Source organism: Diabrotica virgifera, chromosome 2 (assembly GCF_917563875.1).
Source record: "Diabrotica virgifera virgifera chromosome 2, PGI_DIABVI_V3a".
NCBI classification, from domain to species: Eukaryota; Metazoa; Arthropoda; class Insecta; order Coleoptera; family Chrysomelidae; genus Diabrotica; species Diabrotica virgifera.
Window position 1 is genome coordinate 159,172,049 of NC_065444.1, and position 24,307 is coordinate 159,196,355.

The following is a 24,307-nucleotide window of genomic DNA, read 5'->3' on the forward strand; positions in this document are numbered from 1 at the left end:
TATTAAAACTATATATGTATATATACACCGTTATTAGGCGTTAACGCCCTTCGGTAGGGATCGATAGAGGAGTATCACCAAGCCGCAAGTCCTTATCCCTTGCCGTACCGCTCCTCCATAGGCCGATCAGACACCAGTTTATTCCAGACAAGTCGTAGATTCTATTGAATTTTATACTACGACGTTAGCCTTTTATTAATTTCAAATGACCTGGCCGAGGCTCGAATCTCGATCGCAAATTCACTAAACTTGTCGATCTACTGCGCATCATCCAATTGAGCCGTCATGACCGGAAAACTAAATTGCTAAATTTATTATTGAAGTTAAAGAAAATGGTTCCACAAGTTATGCACAAATCGCTTACCTGAAATTAGTGTTCTGTAGAATTCGGATAATACGCAGACCGAAATGTGATACTCAATTCGTCACTGCTACGTAATTTCCAGAATAAATGCTAGATCCTTTCATGAAATTTAAGCACCCGCGTGACGGCACCGTCAGTTACATGAAAGGCGAAAGTTTTTAAAGTTCTCCATTTGAAGGCTGGAAACGAAGTCGTTCCTTCCGTCCGAAAGGTACTCATCGGAGCATGCCCATTTGGATATCATGCGTAAAACGATTTGTGCGTGGAACAGTTAAAATAACAGAAAACACACAAGGTTATTCTGCATCATTTTAAAGAATGGCAGAGAAAAGCAAATATAATTACTACATTATCTCGAAACTTATTCTACCCGAAATAAATTAAATATTAGAATAATATTCAATATAAAATAAAGAAATAAGGATTCCCGAACAAGCTCTTTTAACACAAACAAAATAAAGAACAATGTCTTTATCGCAAACTGTACAAGCACGATCACTTCTAACGATCACGAAATAATAATGATGAATTTTGTTGATGGGTACTGCACATCGGTAAAAAGACTAAGTATCATGCTATATTTTACAAATTGTAAAGCTCAATACATATTCTTGGACAGTCTTACCTGTTGACTAATCTACCTGAATTAGAAATGTTTTTGTTCAGGACAATAATATTTTTTCAATCGCTTGAGGTATCTAATTTGTCTGCTGATTGTATTATCGGAACATTACTTCACTGTATCAATACAGGACTGAAAAATTACTTTTTCTACTAAAAGAAGCTTGTTTCATTTCGATTCAGAGGTTGTCCACCATCCCCTTACATGCGTTTCTGTCTCTCCAGACGTCTTCAGTGGAGCTACATGGATACCTCTGAATCGAAACGAAACCATGCTGCCTATTTAAGCAGAATTATGAAAGAATTCTGCGTATCGGACGCTCTAGCGGTAGCTAGCGACGTCTATTACAGAGAAATGCCTTTTACAGTTTATAAGTCAAGGAGACGCAATATACTTTTTCTACTTCAGTATGTAGTATCTAGCATATTTTTTAAATTATTTCTAGCAACTAAATAACTAGCTTTCTGAGTTTTAGTAGACAGATGTTTATATCATTTATTTTTATTAAAGTTGGTTGAAAATGCCTAAACCTCAATCGTGGAGCCACATCTTTTGAAGAACTTACCCTAACGTACCAGATTTAAAGCAACCAAGAGATACTACCAAAGTTGGGCACTAGCGGTACTCCGTCGAAAAAGCTCCGACGAAATAGCCCCGACATAATATCCCGCACACAAAACAGCTCCGACAAAATAGCCTGCAGACAAAATAGCCGCGGGACAATGGCTCACCCACAAAATAGCCCCGACAAAATAGCTCCCTTCAAAAATCATTATGAAATAATCCCTTAAAAATACATTTTTTTCGGAATAGTAATTATCCTTTATTCAGATATTTATCTTAACCACATTAAATAAAAATGGTCTTTTCAGAGAACTTTTTCAGAAACCCTGTGTCTTCTGTTAGGTCACGTTCTTACAATGCGCTCTGTTATCTAAAGGTTTTGACAAACAATTATCCGGTTGCTGACAACAATATTCCGGTTGCTTTACAAACAACTTCAGAAAATATGAATTTCCTGTTCTAGGATTCCGGTGCGCAAGATCCGAATAGAATCCTTATGTCTGGAACAGAAGAAAATCTAGATATTCTACAGCAAACTCGTCATTGGTTTGTCGACGGAACATTTAAAGTTGCCCGAGAATTGTTTATGCAATTTTTTTAACATCCACGCGTTGGTCGAAAATACCTGCATGCCGTTAGTTTACGTTCTTTTACAATATATATATATATATATATATATATATATATATATATATATATATATATATATATATATATATATACATTAGTACTTCGAGCCAAGCAGGCTCATGGCTTGGTTTACAATCTTCCTCCATTCTTGCTTGTTCTTCGCTTTTTCTTTCCAATTGGTTGCATTGAGATACTTCAGGTCATCATTAACTTCATGGCTCCATCTGGTCCTAGGTCTTCCTTTTCTCTTTTTACCACCTATTGTAGCGCTTAACATGATTTTAGGCATTCTAACTTGGGCCATTCTTTGGACATGTCCTAACCATCTAAGTCTTTGTGATCTTACAACTGCAATTATATTAGGCTCCTTATACAATTCTTCTAACTCCTTGTTTGTTCTTCGTGTCCACTGATTGTTGATTATTTTTCCCCCAAATATCCTTCTAAGTATTTTTCTTTCCCATACTTGTAACATTGATTGCTCGGTTTTTGTCATAGTCCAAGTTTCTGAGGCATACGTAACTATTGGTCGTATCACAGTTTTATACGTTCTTAATTTAGCTGCTTTGGATATATTTTTGCTTCTGAGTATTTTATTGAGTGCATATATGCAACGATTCCCTGACATTAGTCTTTTGTGTATTTCATCCCGGATATTTGGTTTACTAGAAAATAAGGTCCCTAAATATTCAAATCTGTCTACCTTTTCAAATTTATACATTGTTCCTTCATTCGTTGTTATCATTAAATATTGCCCTTGTTCAAATTTTTTGTCGGTCCATTCCATATACTTAGTTTTTGTTTCATTTATATAAAGTCCTTTTTCTCGAGCTGCCTTTTCTAGTCGTTCTACTACCTCTTTTAGTTGTTCCTTGCTTCTGGATAGAATTACTACATCATCCGCGAATGCCAAACATTGATGTTTTTTGTGATATATATGTCCTGATCTGTTAATATTAGCCTCTTTTATTATCATTTCCAATACTACATTAAAAAGCAGTGATGACAACGGATCCCCTTGTCGTACTCCTTCTTTCACTTCGAAATTTTCTGTTAGTTTGTTATTAACTTTTACTTTATTTTCTGTTTTCGTAAGTGTAAGCTTTATCATTCTTATTATTTTTGGTGAAACTTCTAGATTTTTTAACGCTTTATATATTTCTTTTCTTTTTATTCTATCAAAAGCTTGCTTAAAATCTAAGAAGAGTGCCATTGTTGGTTTATTATATTCATAGCTCTCAGCTTGTATTTCTCTTAAAGTAAAGATGTTGTCTATAGTACTTCTTCCTTTTCTAAAGCCACACTGGTATTCACCTATGTTATTGTTAAGACTTCTTGCTAGCTTGTTTTTGATGTGAACTGCTAATATCTTATATATTACATTTAATAGTGCCACGCCCCTATAATTTTGACATTCTGCTTTGTCCCCCTTTTTATAAAGAGGACATATCACTGCTTGCTTCCACTCCATTGGTAGTTCTTCCTTTTCCCATATGTTTTTTAGTAATTTGTGTATTTTGTCTGTCAGCTGCGCTCCTCCATATTTTAACATTTCCGCTGTTATAGAATCACTTCCAGGACATTTATAGTTTTTTAGATTCTTAATAATAATTTCAACTTCATTTAGGGATGGTGCTATATCTTCCGTACTGTCTCTTTGCATACTCATTATGGCGTCTGTGTATCCTTCATTATCGTGATTTATGTGTTCTTCATTTCCATGATCTGTGTCTTCTTCATTGTGATTATTTGTGTACTCCCCGTTTAACAATTCATCAAAATATTGTTTCCATCGTTTTAATATTTCTTGGTCATCAAATATCATTTTTCCTTCTTTATCTTTGTAATAAATGGGCTGTGGTTTATATTCTCTTTTTTGATTTTTAATGCCTTGATATAAATTTCTAATAAGATTATTTTTGTAATTCTCTTCAATGTCTTTCAACTTATCTTCGTAAAATTTTCTCTTTTTATTTCGTAAAATTGCGCTGGTTTTTCTTCTTTGCTCTATGTAAAGTGTTTCCGCTGTTTTTGATTTCAGTCTTAGACTTTCTAATCGTAGCTTGTTCCGTTTCTCTATTTCTAGTTTGCATTCATCGTCGAACCATGCCTTTTGTTGTTTCTTGATTGGCTTGTCAGTATCATCTGCTACGGCTTTTAAAGTATTTTTAATTAAGTCCCATGTTTGTTCTACATTGTCATTTTCTGTAATAAGTTCCAGTTTCTTGTTAAGTGTCAACTGGTATACCTTTTTTTCTTCTGTTTGTAACCTGACTAGCTTGTTCATCATGCGTTTTTCTCTGTTTCTGTTTCTATTTATAGGTATTATTTGTTTCATTTTTATTCCCACTAAAAAGTGGTCTGAATCTATATCTGGCCCTCTATATGTACGTATATGCATTATGCTTTTTTCTACATCCTTCTCTATTAAAACATGGTCTATTTGGTTTACCGTTTGACCGTCCGGCGATCTCCAAGTGCCCTTGTGTATTTCCTTTCTCTGGAAGTAGGTACTTTTTATTAAAAGGTTTTTTTCTCTTGCAAAGTCGATGAGCATGTGTCCATTGTGATTCGTTGTTGGATGCAAGCTGTATTTTCCTATAGTAGGCTTAAATATGTCCTCTCTACCTATTTTGGCATTGGTATCTCCAAGGACTATTTTGAGATCATATTTGGGGATGGTTTCATATACTTGGTCCAGTAGGTTATAAAACTCTTCCTTTACCTCTATTTCTTTTTCTTCCGAAGGTGCATGAATATTTACAAATGAAATTTTTTGGAATTTTCCCTTTACTCTAAGAACACTCAGTCTATCGGATATTGCTCTGAATTCGACAATTGATGCTCTAAAGTTTTTATGTATTAAAAAGCCTGTACCCAGCATTCTATTTTGCCCTCCACTGTTAAAGAATAAGTAATCTTCTATTTCCTGACTGTATTGCCCTAATTGCTTTGTTTCTTGTAATGCGACAATCTGAAAACTGTATCTTTTAAGTTCAAGTACCATTTGTTTTAATTTTCCTTCTTTGTGACTTCCTCTTATATTCCATGTCGCCATACGTATTACTTCGTTTGATTTTATTGTTTTCTTTTTTGTTTCGTCGTTTCCCTCTTGTCTCCTTTTTCTTTGCCGTGTCGTCTTTATAGTATTGTTCTGTCCGTTATTGCTTATTAGTTTTTTGAGCGGTTATAATTTACTCTTTCCAACTTTTCTCTTTCTCTGTTCCATTTCCATACTTCATTATCCAAAATTAACTTTTGATATCCCACCTTAGCAATTTTCCCTTTGGTCTTCTCTTCTTTAGCAGTTGCTCTAATTTTGGATTGTATTTCTCTTTCACGTTTTGTTAGATCATCATTTATGTATATGCGGTTCGGCAGTTCTTTGAGTTTATGTATGTTTTTCATTATTTTCATCTTTTCGTATTTGCTATCCAGTTCGACTAAGTATATTTTATCTCCCAATTTCCTTGCTTCATTTATTTTTACTTCTATACCCATTTCCTTGTCGATAAAATTTTTTACTGAATCTCTTAATACCTTTGGATTATTTGTAGTTATCGGGATGCCTTGTATAACTATATTTTTCCTTCTTTTGTCGCTTTCAAGGTATTGAATTCTCTCGTTGCAACTCATTATTTCTTTCTGCAAATTATTAATTTCTTTTAACATTTTTTCATTATTATTCTTCATTGCTGATATTTCGTTTTTATTTTCAATCTGTTCTTTTTTGAGTTCTTTTAGTTCCTCGGAAATCTCCTTCATTTTCTTATCTTGTTCTTTTTGTTGTTTTCTTATTTCTTCTGTGTCCTCTTTAAGATTTTTTAACATAGACATAATTTGCGTTAGCATTTCTTTGTTGGAACCGTCATCTTTCTTTGGAAATCTGGTGGTTTTTTTAGATTGTTGAAAAGCATCTTTTACAATACAAAAGTTAAATAACATACGTTTGGGTATTTCAAAAACTTTTGGAATTAAAGTTGACGCTAAATCCCGTCGGTATACCGTCGGACTTCGAAAAAGCCATCCAAACTACAGCAGCACAAGTATTTAATGGCGTCGAAATCGTTGGATGTTTGTTTCCCCTAGGGCAGTCTTTGTGGAGAAAAATCCAAGAATGTGGTTTAGCAGAAGAGTACCAAAATAACGAAAACGTGTGTCAATACACAAAAATGCTTTTATCTTTAAGTTTCGTTCCTGGCCTTTGAAGAATTAATTGGAAATTTTCCATACTGTTTGGACCCTATTGTAAATTACTGGAAAGACAACTACATTGGACGACTTAGACGAAATCGTAGAGCCGAGCCTCACTTTTCAATTGCAATTTGGAATGTTTACAGTAGAGTCGGAAATGGTCTTCCACGTACGAATAATTCCGTTGAGGGATGGCATCGCGCTTTTCAACAGACTTTAAACTGTCACCATCCATCTGTTTACAAACTTATTGGGAAGTTTAAAAAGAACACGACCAAGTGGAAATACAGCTTACACGCTTAAGAGCAGGTGTTAATCCCCCCAATTCCTGTAAACGTAAATATGTGTTCAGTTAAGCCGAAGACTTGAAACACTAATTGAAAATTACGATGAATCCGCAGTTCTGGATTATCTTAGAAGGATTTCATACAATATGGAAATCAACTCACCGTCACAAAAAACGGGCACCCCAAAAAATGGGTAATTTTTAATGACTTGTATTTCCTAAACCTGATATCCGATTTAAGTAATTTTTTTAATATGTTATAGCCTTATTCTTTATCAATACCGCTGTAATAATATTGTTGTTAGACAGGTACATTGTCATTGTATACAGGGTGTACGAATCAAACTGTTTTTTTCTCAAACTTTGGAACACCCTGTGGAATGTTCTAGCTTTTATAACATACTGAAATTAAAACCCAACTATAGCCTCAGGTTTTCTTAACATTCTGTTTTTTTGATTCATTCGCTTATGTTGGATAATAAAAAAAGTTAGGCACTTTAACAACTACCCCGGTTTTTCGTCAATACAGGGTGTTTTTAAATAAGTACGACAAACTTTAAGGGGTAATTCTGCATGATAAAATATTGACAGTTTGCTTTATAAACGTATGCCCGCAAATGCTTCGTTTCCGAGATAGGGGGTGTTGAAATAATTGTTCTTACAAACTGATGATTTATTTATTGCTCTAAAACGTTTTGTGATATGCAAATTAAATTTGGTAGATTTTAAGAGGTAGTTATTGCGCATTTTTTGGCATACAATTAAGAATTTTATATTCACCATTGGCGTGCATACGGGATATATTTAAAATGTTTATACCCGTATGTACGCCAATGGTGAATATATAATTCTTAATTGTATGCCAAAAAATGCGCAATAACTACCTCTTAAAATCTACCAAATTTAATTTGCATATCACAAACCGTTTTAGAGCAATAAATAAATCGTCAGTTTGTAAGAACAGTTTCAACACCCCCTATCTCGGAAACGAAGCATTTGCGGGCATACGTTTATAAAGCAAACTGTCAATATTTTATCATGCAGAATTACCCCTTAAAGTTTGCCGTACTTATTTAAAAACACCCTGTATTGACGAAAAACAGGGGTAGTTGTTAAAAGTGCCTAACTTTTTTATTATCCAACATAAGCGAATGAATCACAAAACAGAATGTTAAGAAAACTTGGGGGCTATAGTTTGGTTTGAATTTCAGTATTTTATAAAAGCTATAACATTCCACAGGGTGTTCCAAAGTTTGAGAGAAAAAACACACAGTTTGATTCGTACACCCTTTATACAATGACAATGTACCTGTCTAGCAACAATATTATTACAGCGATATTGTTAAAGAATAAGGCTATAACATATTAAAAAAATTACTTAAATCGAATATCAGGTTTAGGAAATACAAGTCATTAAAAATGGCCCAATTTTTAGGGTGCCCGTTTTTTGTACCGGTGAGGGTATAAACGTCAATTCTTTATTATTTTGTTTTATAACTATTTTTATCTTATTATAATTAATATACTGAACCTTTTAATTTTTATATTAAACATTATCTAATTATTATTTAGTATTGTTTTACTAATTTTTTGGGATATGTTGTAATGTTTTGGACGAGAATGTATTAAATTCTTGATGTTCTGATAAAATAAATGGTACATAGTCTGTTTAAAGGTAAAACTTTTTATTGAGGGTGTTTTCGCCGGAGCTGTTCTAGCCGGGGCTATTTTATGTGCGATCTATTTTGTCGGGGCTATTTTGTTGAGGCTATTTTGTATCCGGGCTTTTTTGACGGGGCTTGACCGGGCCATTTTCACGGGTCACGGCACTAACATCTATACAGCTGGGACAAGAGAATAAAGAAGGCCATTTACTAATAGAAAATAAGGGAGAAAATAATCTGCCATTTAATTTTTTTTTAAATAAACACACCAATTTATTTCTTTTCATTTCATCTTTTCTAATTTAATATGCCCTGAAATTATTCTCACATTCCGAAAGATTATTCATCGACTTAATTGTTTAGATGTTTTTGTTACTTCTGGACCCTCACTAATTTTTTCTAATTATTTTTAGACAAGCAATTAAAAATGGAGAGCAGTGGATCGCGGTTAATGTTAGCAATATTATGTGATGACTGTGCCGAAGTTGCCAAATTACTAGACAAGGGTGTGGACATAAATTATATAGAACCGACAGGATATTCACCATTACACGCAGCTATAGAAAAGGGAAATTTAGAGATAGTAGAACTCTTACTTAAAAGAAATGCCAATGTAAATAGATTTAGTCAATATGTACTTCCGCCACTACACCTGGCAGTCGTGTGCGGTCGTCTTGATGTGTTAACATTATTGATTGCATGTGGTGCATCTTTAGAAACCAAAAGTATAAGTGGATTACTACCAATACACATAGCAGCACAAAAAGGCCACTTAGATATAGTTGAATATTTTGTAGATAATAAATTGTACCATGTTGATGCTTGTAGTAGCGACCTTCGGACGCCTTTAATATGGGCTGTCATCGAGGGTCAAAAAGAAGTTGCTGAGTATTTAATCCAATGCAATGCTGATGTTAAGAAAGCAGATGTGTTTGACTCTATAGCTTTGCACTATGCTTGTGAATCAAATCATGAAGATATCGAGATCATCGAGATATTCATAAGTAAAGGTTCTAACCTCGATGCTAAAACGTATAGCGGAGAAACACCTCTACATATATGCGTAAAGCAGGGATACCTTAGCGCAGCAAGGCGCCTTATAGAAAGCGGGGCAAGGTCTTATCTAGAAAGAGGTGCTAGTGGCAACAGCCCAATACACTTAGCTGCTCAGTATAACCAAACAGAAATGCTGGAATATTTTTTCAAAATGGGGATTAGTGTTAATTTTCAAACAGTGGATGGCTACTCTTTATTGCATGTCGCTGCTATATTTGGTCGATCACAAATGGTTACGTTTTTACTTCAAAAAGGAGCAAATATCGAGGGTAAAATTGTTTCTAGAGGTACTACTGCTTTACATTTAGCTTCAAGCTCTAATCACTGTGATGTTATACAAGTTTTATTAAATAAAAGAGCTGATGTAATGGCAATAGATAAAAAAGGCCGAATACCACTGGATTTTGTGTATGAACATTTTAATGGTGATCCAAATGAAATACGAAGATTTGATATGAAATGTAGTATGGAGCTGTTAGTAAAACACATGTTATTATTTTACAAAGATATAGAAGTACCAACGCCTAGTAATTTTCCAAGTGGAACAAGTATAGACGAATTTAAACACAATTGTCAAGAAGAAATCGAACAAATTAAAACCTGTTTGATAGGAAATACCACAGTGTCTTTATATACCTTTTTACAAGCCTTACGTAATAAAAATAAATTATTAAATTTTTTACGCAACCACGAATTACAAGAAGAAATGAAAAATATTAAACAGTATATTGACAAATATCCGATTTACTCTAGCTTTTTACCAATGGTCTTAGAAGAAGTACATAACGGTAAGGAAAGACTACTGTTACTGGAAAAAGCTGACACTGCAATGGATATAATTGTTCCAAAACTTGTATTGGAGTGTAAAATACACATCTTGCAAATGCTAAACAATGAAGATCTTTCTAGTCTCATCGAATCAGTAAAAGTTGAATTTTATTAGTCATGTGATATTGTTCATCCACCTCGACAGCCTTACTTTTAAAAACGTTGCTCATCGGTAGTACTTTATGTATTTTTATTACTTATCAAAACTCAAAATCGAAAAGTGGTGATTATTTATTGGTGTAACTATCATAGCGTTCATCGTGAGATTCGTCTGTTATTCGTTTCCATTTCATTTTGATGACCCATGAAATGAAGCAGTTAAAAACAGAAAAAATATTGGTTTAGATAAATTTTCAGTTCAGAAAAATCAAACAAGATAGAACTTTTTGTAATTTCATTAAGAAAAGATTAATAAACAACATATCAAAAAGTTCTACTCGAGAAATGGGTGCTTCATTTTTTATTAAACAAATGAACTGCGAAATTAGATGTTTTTTAAATAACTCCGAAACAATTTTTAGAAAAAAACTGACTTGACCATTGAAAAATTCAGGAAATTTTACAAAAAAAATATATAAAGATTTTTCTAAAATTAAATCTATAACTTCGATAATTTTTTATTTATAATGCTAAAGCCACCCTTCTCACAAACATTGGCGCACTGTAAACTAGCGTTCGGCGAAGTGCACGGTTGAGTTATTTTAATGTAATTCTTTAACTAATTCTTTAACAGAAATAAAATGTATAGGCATAAGTACGGTGTGGGCGGAAAGTGAGACTTACATGAATTTTGTTTAAAAATGAATTAAAAATGTGTAGCTAAATAATACAATTTTACTTATAACACTCTCAAATTTGCACAACTTGCCTTTCAAACATTTTACTAAACGAGGCGTCTCAAAAAATGTAATTTTTGAAAACTTCGTAGTTTTACAGAATTACTACCATTTTAAGACGATATTACTTACGTTTGAAAAGATGTATTACAATTTAATAGTGTTTCTTAAAGCTTAGAATGTAATCTTTAAAATGAACTAAATTAGTTTACTTTAGAAATGAAATAAACAATTTCTTTTTGAGAAAATTAAGAAAAATAAAAAAATGTAATACAAAGACAGAAAATTACCTGCTAAAAAAATGTTTATACAAAGTGATCAAAACTTTTTTCTGTAAAACTTACCTAAAATACATTTAATAGTAAGCTTCAACAATAATTAATGTTCAAGAAAACAATTTTTTGTGCTCTTATACAGTATGTCGGCGTAAATTGGAACCTATTGATAACATTTTTATTATTAGTTTTACGAAAAAAAGGTGTTCTTTATAAAATACTCTGCATCGTATAGAATCTAATAGGCAACCAAGAGATATCAAATTTTATACAAGGTTTGTCAATAAATATGAATTTCAGTCAAGAGTAAAGTACCTTTAAATTTCACAATATCGAAAATTGTTGCTAAGCAGAGTTGTTTGGAATTAAAAACTAAGTTTCAATGTTTAATTACATCCTTCTAATTCATTCAGCTTTCATTCGTCGTGGTAGTCGGACGTGCAAAGGAAAGAAGCTTGTTTTTAAAACCGGTGTTTATAAATTAGGTATATAAATAAATATTTTGTGAACTTTAAAAGTAAATTAATTACACCAAATAAAAAAGCGAAATCGAAATAAAGACATTAAAAACTTATGAGTGCAGTAAGCGGGGGCCACGCCCCCGATAAAAATGTTTTAGAGGCGCAAATGGATACAGAACATGCAACATCTTCAAGAGCTGTTAGGATTTCAAAATCTTGTTCCGGTTACACAGATAAGTACCACAAAACTTGTTAATAATAAACCCATTATCGATAATGACTTTGCTAATGTACAAACTTCAATAACAAATACCATAAATAAAGAAGTAGGAACAAAAAGGGAGGAATTTCTTTACCGACAAAATGATGTAGGACCTTTTTACTTATATTTAGAAAATAATTCACCCGATTTTCAAGGCAGATTAAACGCGTTAAGGATAGGTGACATTATTATCACAAATTTTAAAGAAATTGATGAAAAAATTGTAAACATTGACGCAGTAGGGAGAAATAAAATACGTATTAAATTTAAAGATTATAAATCGGCTAACTATATCATATCTAAAAAAAATGAAGCAATATTTACAAAAAATAATTTAGACATGTATGAGTTAGACTTATAGACCTTTATAGACTTATTCCTAAGTTTCTTTTAGTTAGACAGGGCGTAATATAAGATATTTCCACAGAATTTTCAGTAGAGTATGTTAAGAACAGAATCAAAATGTACGATTTACACTGTAAATTTGAAGTCCTTCAAGTCACAAGATTAAATCGGAGGCAAGTAGATGAAAACGGTACTCAATACATTCCAACAAAAACATGTATAGTTAGTTTTAAGTCACAAGTGCTACCAAAATATATAACAATCAACAAGGTACTAAAGGAAGTCGAACCGTATAAACAAAAGGTGTTATTATGCTTTAATTGTCTTCGATTCGGACATACAGGTGGGCAGTGTAAGAGCAAGGCTAGGTGCGATAAATGTCAAGAATCCCACAACTCAAAAGAATGTAAAAAGACCGATCTCACTCCAAAATGTTTTAATTGTTCGGGAGATCATTTTACTACAAACTTAAGCGCGTGTCAAGAATTTCAGCGTCAAAAACTTATTAAAGACGCTATGTCTTCTAATAATATTAGTTATCAAGACGCCAACAAACAGTTCCCCAGAAACTCCTATGCAAAAGTAACATCCATTAATACTGAACAAACTACAAACTTCTCCTGCCTCAAAACTTTCCCTCCATTAAATCCCAATAATTATACACCCACCAACTCTCATTAAATTCAATTAACAAAATGTCAACTAATAATATATTCTACAATAATAATTCAAATAGTACAAATTCTCGAACATTTAAAAGACAAAGACCAAATAGTCCAGATCCAACATTAATTTTGCATAATGAAATTATATCTTCCCCTAGATCTCAATTACCTACGGGAATAATATTAGAAAGTATTAACTATAAGGGAAATATTAATAATAATCCAGTTGCATCTCCTTCAGACTTGAGCATGATAAATTCAATATTAGAATTAGTTATAGAAATTGTCTCAAAAGTTTTAGTAACAAAAAGTATAAATGTAAATAAGGAAGAAATTGAAAACTTAGTCAAATTAACTATAAATGGAAACACGTCATCACATTCTCAGACCTCAACTATCAGACAATAAATGAATCGTTTATTTCAGAAAGGGGTCAAGTGACTAATTTTGACAAAATGAGTTTTTGGTGGAATTTTTTAATTTAAACGTAAATACAGCTTTTGTTGCAGAAAGGAATCAATTGCTGCCATAGTGTTGCCTTGGCAGCGCAGAGAAATTAGCGTTTAGTGCAGAAAGGAGCCAAACAACGCATGACTCCTTGCTTAAAAATTGTGTAACCAGCAACTTTATTTCAGAAAGGGGCCAAGTGCAAAAAATTATTAATTTTTTTCTTAAACAAATTAACAAGATAAATTTTTGAAAAATACAATACTTTTTGACAAACACTACAGGTTATTAGTGAGAATTTTTATTTTATATAAATAAAATTTTTGTTGAATGTAAACACCAACTTTATTTCAGAAAGGGGCCAAGTGCAAAAAATTATTTATTTTTTCTTAAACAAATTAACAAGATAAATTTTTGAAAAATACAATACTTTTTGACAAACACTACAGGTTATTAGTGAGAATTTTTATTTTATATAAATAAAATTTTTGTTGAATGTAAACACGTTTTTTTTGTTTTTCTCAAAATCAGGTTTTTGTGACTTGACCCCTTTCTGAAATAAACGATTCAAATATTCTTCAATGGAACTGCCGTTCGGCAGGTTCTAATAAAAATAACTTGGAATATCTACTAGATAGGGGCAACTACTCCGTTGCACTTCTATCGGAAACATGGTTTAAAGCAGAAAAATATTATAATTTTAAAGGCTTCAACAGTATTCGCTGTGACCGGGACGACGGGTACGGTGGCTCTGCCATTTTATTAAAATCAGACTTAATATACCAAGTCTCAATTCCAACTACAATCAACTTTGAGCATACTTGTATCTCGGTTAATTTTCCATATATACATAAAAAAAGGGTACCCCCCGTTAAGATAGGCAAAATGCCCTCACTCCCAGAATTCAATTTTATTAATTTTTTTACTTTCTATGCAACTAAAAAATAAGATAACGCGGATTTTTAGCTCGCCACCCCCCTTACCCCTCCCCCCACAGCCAAAAACGTAGATTTTTAGAATTAATTTTTTTTAGTTGGGTTGCAATTGATTTAAAAATTTCAAAAAATTCACACGTGTAGCTGAGGCTTTTACAAAACATGTCCATTTTTTATGGACCCATGGGTCGAGTGTACATAACCTCAAATTTTTTTTTAACTTTTTTAAAACCTATAACTTTTTTTCGGAGAGAGCTACAGGTCCAATTTTTTTTGCATTTTGTGTATTTTATCAAAAGCTATGTATCTGATTTTTTTCAGATTTTTCTGTCAGGTGCGCCATCTTGAAAAATCAAGAAAACTGTTTTTTTAGGGGGTTTTTGGGGATTTTCTCCATTTTATAGACTGCAACATAGATCAACTCAAGGTTTTATTAATAGATTATGTATAATTTAAAATAACTGAGTATATTAGGATATTCAAAAGTTGGGCGAAACACTTTTAAACCCCCCAAAATCCATGTTTTTTTAAAGTTTTGTAAGGATTTTTGCGGGTCTAATTATATTTTTTGTGTTCGATACAGCCTGAATATTTTTTTAATTTTTATTACGTTCTATATGATTTTAAAAAATAGGAGTCACTGTAATTTTAGCCCACTTCCCCTATTCCCCTCCCCCACAGCCAAAAATGTCAATTTTTCGATTTTATTTTTTTTAAGTTGGTTTGCAATTACAAATGTTATTCTGAAGCTATTTCTTTGTGGCATTTTTGTAATTAACTATTCTAAATGGTCATTTTTTTTAGTTAAATTGTGTAAATTTAATAATTAATAATTATTAAATTATAATTTACAAAAAATTCACACGCACAAGCTGAGGCTTTTACAGATCATCTATTTTTATGGACCCGAAGGTCGAGTGTACATATTATAACCTCTTTTTTTTGTTTTTAATAGGTACGTATATTTTTTTGGTGATGGCTGCATGTCTATTTTTTGTGTTTTGTGTATTTTATCAAAAACTATATTTCTGACTTTTTCAGATTTTTCCGTAAGGTGCGCCATCTTCAAAAATCCGCAAAACTGATTTGTTCGGTGCTTTTTAGGGATTTTCTCCATTTTATATACTTCAAAATAGATTAACTCAAGGTTTTTTTTATAGGTTATGTAGGAATAATTTGAAATAACTGAGTTTTTAGGTATATTTTATATAATTTGCTATTGAATAAACTTAAAAACCACCTGCTAGTTTTCACAATCATAAACTTGCCAGGATGACACGTTCCACAATTAAAATTACGTTTTACAATTAAAACTTCCCCTGTTTCCATACCTACGTCAAAGTTTGTCCGACTAGATACCATTAACGCGGGATCCAGGCTTAATATTTTTTGAGATAAATACAGCCTGAATATTCTTTTTTTCGTTTTTTTTACGTTTGATGTGTTTAAAAATAAGCCTTAGCTCAATTTTAGCCCTCCTCCCTCTCAACCTGCCCAATAAATCATCATTTTTTCGTTTTCATTTTTTTTCTCAGTATATCCCAGGCAACCAAACGACGTTTTTATAACGTAGATAACACGTCATAAAAATGACCAATTGACGTGTTTCTATGACGTAGTACTGACGTTGAAAATCACGTGTATTTGTCTCATCGATTTGACGTCATAATTGTGACGATTTTAAAACGTAATCGTATATACGTCTTTTTCACGTCGGTAAAATCACGTCTTTAATACTTTCAAAAAGTGACCTCTTTCAGATGTTTCAAAATAGTATAATAGGTACATAACATGAAACCTATAGGCCTACGTCCCATGTGTCGAAGGTATAAGCTACCACTTGTTTAAGATCGCTTGTGCGCTAGGCTAGAAGCAACATTGATTGTACCAGCCCTCACATTATAGAATTTTCACTAGTTATATATACCTACTTCCATCCATCCAATATATATACCTACTTACTGTGTCAAAACTAAAACAACTAAAAATATGAAACATAAATATAAAAAAAAAACAAAAAATATGAAACTAATAAATAATTTATTAACAAATTATCCAGCATACTTAATATCTTAATTTAACGCTGTCTTAATATCTTCATTTAACGCTTAATTAAAAACAAATTAACATAACCTCAGATAGTTGTCAAGAAGAATTACTGCATTAAACTAACTCACTGAGCAAAAACGCATAAAAATCTCTTAATTTATACCTTCCTTTAACTAAATATATAAATGAAAAGTATTATTTTATCACACAAGATACAAACCGCGTAAACAATAAATGAGAAATTTCTTATAAACATTTAGCGTTACCTATACCTAAACGAAATTGTTTGGAGTCAATACAAACAAGCAAGCTCCTCCCAATTTTGTGACGTCAGACTTAGGCTGTCTAAAGTTAAAACGTTTTTTAAACGTAATTTTAACGTCATTAATCTTACGTATTTAAAATCACCTACAAAAGACGTCTATTTGACGTACTGTTCAAACACGTGTTATTTTCAGCCAAAAACTGACGTTTCCTCAACGTTATATGACGTCACTTGGTTGCCTGGGATCTGTTGCTCAGTTTGTCCTCAAGTAAACTACATTTAACAAAATAATTTCAAATTTTTGCAATATTTTTGTATAAAGTAAATATGTCATTGTGATATCTTTTAGGTAGGATACAAAAAACCAAAATAAAACAGAATAATCAATTTAAGAAAAATACATTATTTTAATATATCATACTTCTTGTCGTTTTGTGAATCAAAACATTTTGTTCTTTGTGTCAGGGTAACTAGTGATAGTTCTGTGTTCCATGTACGCCTGGCATGTCCTATGGGTTGACAGATGAAGGCAACTTCAAGTCAGTCAGTATAAGAAATGTAAGTTGTACTGTTAATTAAAAATAAACATATGGAAGTAATCCAAATCCTTTATTATATCATAAACCGAACCAGTAAAAACACATGGCGCATTCAGTAGTTGGTACAATTAAATTCTTATACTGAATGATATGGATGAGTTATAAATACAATTAAAAAATTTCAAAGAGGATAACCTAAAAAATTCCAAGACACGTTGGGTAGAAACAAAAGGTTGTATAATAATTTACAAATTACAGAAGAAAATGGGTGATAATAGAGGCATTACACAGTTGTGTACTACCGGAAATTTAGCAGAAAACTGGAAAACGTGGAGAGCGAGATTTGAAAATTACTTAATTGCTTCGGAAATAAATAAGAAAAGCGAAGAGACACAGTGTGCCCAGCTGCTTCATTATATAGGTGAGGAAGGCTTTAAAATATACACCACATTTGCGTTTGCAGAGGACGAAAAAAATAAGTTAAAATGTTTATTGGAAAAGTTTGAAGTACACTTCCAAGGAAAAGAAAATATTGCATATGAAAGGTATGAATTCTTTACTTACAAACAAGACCCAGGACAACCAACCAGTAATTTCATAACCGAGTTGAAGAAAAGGGCAGGTAGATGTCAATTGGAGAAACTTCAAGATAGTCTTATTGTAACAATGATTATATGTGGCATTAAGAACAATGAAATACGAGAAAGACTATTACAAGAAGATGGTCTTACATTGGAGAAAGCAATCGAACTTTGCCAGGTAATAGAGTCATCCAGAGCCAGAAGTGAAATGATGAGAGTAGGAGCCTCGAGTAATGTAATAGAAGTGGAAGCAGTCAACAAATCAGGTAATCGTTACCAAGGTGGTGAGAAGTTGAAGCATCAGGAGGTGAGTCAGAATATACAAAATTGTAATAAATGTGGTCAAAGGTTGCATCAGATAAATAATTGTCCAGCCTTTGGTAAGGTATGTAATTTTTGTAAATTACCAAATCATTTTGCAACAGTATGTAGAAAGAAAAAATTTCAAAACAGAGAGGTTAATGAAATAAATACTGTAACTAAAAGTCCAAATGTAACAAGTAGTTGTAATGATTTGTTCGTAGACAAAGTACTAGAAGTTAATGCAGGGGAAAATAATTTCACAAATACAGCATGGTTTGCAGATTTAAATATAAATAGACATAAAATTACTTTCAAAATAGATTCAGGTGCAATGGCAAATGTATTACCAATGAGTATTTTTGAAACTTTGGGATTTTCTAACAGGGTAATCATGAAAACAAATACAAAACTACAATCTTACACTGGAAATAATCTTAATGTGGTAGGTAAATGCACATTACACTGTGAAAGAAATAAAGTTGAACATGATTTAGACTTTTATATTGTAAATTCTAAAACTGAAGCAATTTTAGGCTTAAATTCTAGTATTCAATTAAATTTAATATCTAAAGTAAATAGTGTAGTTACTGATTTTGAAGAATATAATATTCTAATTGAACAATTTAAAGATATTTTTTCAGGCATAGGATGCATTAATAAAAGTTATGATATAAAAATTGATAATAATGCAAAACCAGTTATACACCCAACAAGAAAAGTAGCTTTACCTTTACTTAAAAATTTAGAAGAAAGTCTAAACAATCTTGAAAGGCAAAAAATTATTGAAAAAGTGGTAGGTCCTTCAGAATGGGTGAATCCTTTGGTACTTGTAAGAAAGCCAGATAATAAATTGAGAATTTGTTTAGATCCTTTTGAACTCAATAAGGTTGTGAAAAGAGAACACTGTCAAATTCCAACTTTAGATCAAATAACGAGTAAATTACAAAATGCAACTGTGTTCAGTACATTAGACGCAACACAAGGGTTTTATCAAATTCCATTAACAGCAGAAAGTAGTAATCTTTGCACATTTGGTACTCCTTTCGGGAGATATAAATTTCTTAGAATGCCATATGGCTTAGTATCGGCTCCAGAAGTGTTTCATAGTAAATTCAAGGAAATTTTCAAAATGGATGGTGCTGACACATACATTGATGATATAATTGTTTGGGGAAAAGACAAAGAAGAGCATGATGCCAGGCTCAAAGAAGTTTTCAAAATTGCTAAGAGAAACAATGTTAAATTTAATTTGTCAAAATGTAAGTTAGGTAAAACTCAAATTTGTTATTTGGGTTATATAATTTCAGGCAAAGGTATAAGTCCAGATAAATCCAAAATACAAGCAATTACTCAACTTCGTAGACCAGAAAATAAAAAAGATGTTCAGAGACTGTTAGGTATGCTGACTTATGTAAGTAAATTTATTGGTAATTTCTCAGACATAACACATCCACTACGTCAATTACTTAAAAAAAATAATGAATTCATTTGGGAAAAAGAACGTGAAATTTCTTTTGAAAAGCTAAGACAAGTTCTAATTAATAAACCTGTATTACAATTTTATGATATTGAATTAGAGACAGTAGTTTCAGTAGACGCATCGCAAAACGGGTTAGGTGCTGTGCTTCTACAAAATAATCTTCCTTGTGCATATGCATCGAGAGCAATGTCAGATGCTCAAGCGAGGTATGCTCAAATTGAAAAAGAATTACTTGCTATACAGTTTGGGTTAGAAAGATTTCATGAATTTGTCTTTGGAAAAAAAGTCACAGTAGAAACAGATCATTTACCATTGATATCAATATTCAAAAAACCATTATACAAATGTCCAGCTAGGTTACAAAGAATGCTTTTACAAATCCAAAAGTATGATATTTTAGTGAGATATAAACCAGGTAAGGATCTTTTGCTAGCAGATGCTTTGTCTAGAGCATATTGTAGTGAAGAAAAAGTAATAGATAATTTTGACAGTGAGATAAATGCACAAGTATGTTTAATAATGTCAGAAATCAATGTAACAGAAAGCAAATTGCAAGAGTTTAAAGATAAAACTAAAAATGATTCAGAATTACAAGCTTTAAAAAAATATATCATAGAGGGGTGGCCTAAAAATAATAATAGAGTAGAGGAAAAAGTTCAAATTTATTATAAATACAGAAATGAGTTGACAGTAGTAGAGGATCTTATTTTTAAAGGAAATGCCATAGTAGTGCCTAAAGCACTACGCAGAGAAATGTTAGATAGAATTCACTATAATCATATGAGTTTTAGTAAGTGTATTAAGTTAGCTCAGGATACATTATTTTGGCCAATGATGTCAAATGATATAAAACAATTTATACTAGAGTGTCAAATTTGTTATAAATACTCAAGGTCGCAGTGCTTAGAACCTCTAGAGACACATTCAATCCCAGAAATACCGTGGAACAAAGTTGGATGTGATCTTTTTGAACTCAATGGGCAAAAATATTTTTTAATTGTAGATTATTTTTCAAAGTATATTGAAATTGAGAAACTTGGAAATAATACAACAAGTTCTCGTATTATTGAGATACTAAAGTCAATATTTTCACGTCATGGAATCCCTTTAACAGTTGTCTCTGATGGGGGTCCACAATTTAATTCAGATGAGTTTAGAAACTTTGCAATCAAATGGGAATTTAATCACATTATAACTTCACCAACTAATGCACAGTCCAATGGTATGGCGGAGAAAAAATGTTCAAACTGCTAAAAACATTTTTAAAAAAGTCACTGAAGATCAAAAAGACATATATTTGGCATTGCTCTTGTACAGAAACATGCCAGTTGGTGGAATGTATTCTCCAGCAGAACTTCTAATGTCTAGAAGACTTAGGTCAACTTTGCCATGTACAGACAAACAATTAAAATCTAAAACTGTTAATAATTTTAAGTATAATAAATTCATTAAGGATAGACAAAATTCATATAAAAAATACTATAATGAGAAAAAAGGGGTAAAAAGTTTAAAACCATTAAACATAGGTCAAAATGCTTTTGTACAGTTAAAGCCAAAAGGCAATTGGTTACCCGCTAAAATAATAGAAAGAGTTAGGGATAGAACCTATAAGGTGAGAATGGAAAATGGTTCATTACTCTATCGTAACAGGAAATTTATTAAACCATTTGATAAAAGAGAAACCCATCTTCCATCATCACCATACAAAGATTTAAGAAATTTAAAAGAGGAAGGAGAAAGTAGTCATAAGAAAGTATATATAAGTTTAGAGAATATAAGTGAAGAAGTAGGTGAAGAACTTGAAAATATAAATAGTGAAAAAGTGGAGGAAAGTGATGAAGAAACGCGAAGTGATAGTGTCATTTCTGAAAAAGATAAGAGTAGTAATTTACGTGACGGTAAAATTATAAATTTAGATTTCAGCGAAAACAGTAACAATGTAGCAATTGAAATAGATCATAACATAAATCATGAAACCGATACAAGCTCTGAAGATAACAGTTTAGTTTATGAAACTGATACAAGTCATTTGGTTAGTTCCTATGGAAGGAAAATTAAATGTCCTCAGAGGTTGGATCTGTAATTGTAAATTCTGTTTTAGCTTTATTAACGAAAGGGGATGTCAGGGTAACTAGTGATAGTTCTGTGTTCCATGTACGCCTGGCATGTCCTATGGGTTGGCAGATGAAGGCAACTTCAAGTCATTCAGTATAAGATGTAAGTTGTACTGTTAATTAAAAATAAACATATGGAAGTAATCCAAATCCTTTATTATATCATAAACCGAACCAGTAAAAACACACTTTGTTCATTAGTTTGTATTTAGTAGGTACCCTAATATTACCTTACATTATACATATTGTAATTATTCAAATATGTGCTTGTACCATCTACATAACCTATAATTCTGCTCTGCCTATTAAAATGTCATTTTGCTTCACGTTTACTGCCACGTAAAACACCATAAAAAGAATAAAGAATGTATTACCAAAGAATATATAGCTTCGTATATACCCTTAGCGTATTCGGAGAGTATATTCGTTGGTATTACACTTTACAGTTCTAAAGTCTTCATCGCTGTCTTCGTCTATTACAGGTATAACATCTGTATTGTCAAAGAGTTTTGTAAGATATTCTGCTGGCTTGATGTTTTTTGTAAAATATCTTCCATGCGATAAATATCATATTATGGCAGCTACATGCGAACAACAGCCTATGGTTATGTTGCCGTTTCCGCAACTCACATCTACAACAGTATCTATCGTTTAATGTTTTCCAAACCATCTTCGTTTGGCTCATATTGCAAATAGTCCATGCTGTATGCTTGTCCCCATTAGGTAAATTATTCCGATTCATTTTTTCGCACAAACTTGCTCAAAAACAGGTCCTTATAACAAATCCACAAGGTGAAAGGCAGTACCGCGGTCGGAAAATTGTTTAAACAATTTTTTAAACGAATTCAAAAAATCAATTTTTTCACTTAGGACAAATTTGTTTTAGATTCTCTGGATCAACCTGAGCAAAAAAGGCCTCTTGTGATTTTTCTATAAAATTAACTGTTGTCGAGTTACATGCAATTTAAAATTTGAAAAACGCGAAAATAGCCATTTTCAAGGCTTTAACTCGATTAAAAATTATTATTATGAAAGTCATAAAGTGACCAACTCAAAGTTTATATGTATTCGTTATAAAAGGTTATATGTATTGTACACTCGACCTACGGGTCTAAAAAAATAGATATGTTTTTTAGAAGCCTCATAAAATTTTTAAATTAATTGCAACTTTACTAAACAAAAAAAAAATAGAAAAATTGACGTTTTTGTGGGGGCAGGGGAGGTGGTGGTGGGCTAAAAATGCGATTAGTCTTATTTTTTAATCACATATAACGTAAAAAAATGAAAAAAAAATATTCAGGCTGTATCGATCTCAAAAAATATCATTAAGCCCGCAAAAACCCTTACATAACTTAAAAAAACATGGTTTTTGGGGGGGTTTAAAGGTGGTTTGCCCAATTTTTGATAATCCTAAAATAGTTATTTCAAATTATACATAATCTATTAAAAAAACCTTCAGTTGATCTATGTTGCAGTCTATAAAATGGAGAAAATCCCTAAAAACCCCCTTAAAATACAGTTTTCCTGATTTTTCAAGATGGCGCACCTAACGGAAAAATCTGAAAAAAATCAGAGAGATAGACTTTGATAAAATACACAGAATGCAAAAAAAACTGGACCTGTAGCCCCCTCCAAAAAAAAGTTATAGATTTTAAAAAAGTTAAAAAAAAATTTGAGGTTATGTACACTCGACCTACGGGTCCATAAAAAATAGACATGTTTTGTAAAAGCCTCAGCTACACGTGTGAATTTTTTGAAATTTTTAAATCGATTGCAACCCAACTAAAAAAAAATTAAATCTAAAAATCTACGTTTTTGGCTGTGGGGGGAGGGGTAAGGGGGTGGCGAGCTAAAAATCCGCGTTATCTCATTTTTTAGTTGCATAGAACGTAAAAAAAATTATAAAATTGAATTCTGGGAGTGAGGGCATTTTGCCTATCTTAACGGGGGGTACCCTTTACTTCGTTTCAGTAGGTATACTTTAAACCGAGAACTAGAATATCATTACAACAGTGGACTAACTTTTTGGAACAAATTCCAAAACCATTCATAATTGGGGGCGACTTTAACGCACATAGTTTGGCATGGAACGATGGATATGACGACATTTATGGCAAGATTCTTTTAGAAGCTATCGAACAATGCAACCTAGTAATTATGAACGACGGATCACCTACATTAGCAAACAATAAGAAGTCAGCTGTAGACTTGACCCTCTGTACACAGGATCTGACACAATTAATTACGTGGTCTACTTTAGAAGAACCTTATGGCTCTAACCACTTACCAATACACATACAATTTGGAAGGAATATCCCGCTTGTGCAAATTAAACAGACAAAACATAATATATGGAGACTCAAGGCTGCTAATTGAGATGTATACACCGCTACACTTGAAGCAACAGAACCAAAATCATCACTAATGGGCATTATCGACAATATTAACAAAGCTGCCAACAAAGCAATTCCCTTACGATAATCAAACACACAAAATATAAATCATTGCTCGAAGGACTGGTGGAACGAAACATGTAACATAG

At 32.2% G+C, this 24,307-nt stretch overlaps 1 protein-coding gene across 1 annotated transcript in view; it reads left to right on the plus strand.

Moving 5' to 3' along the window:
- The window catches only part of LOC114345883 (ankyrin-1), a 36,902-nt gene extending 26,516 nt beyond the window's left edge, over positions 1 to 10,386 (plus strand). Inside the window, exon 2 of the mRNA XM_028296700.2 lies at positions 8,738 to 10,386. Within this exon, the coding sequence (XP_028152501.1) occupies positions 8,752 to 10,323 (1,572 nt within the window). The 5' untranslated portion in view covers positions 8,738 to 8,751 and the 3' untranslated portion in view covers positions 10,324 to 10,386. The remainder of the gene's footprint in view (positions 1 to 8,737) is intronic.
- The last annotated feature ends 13,921 nt before the right edge of the window (positions 10,387 to 24,307 follow it).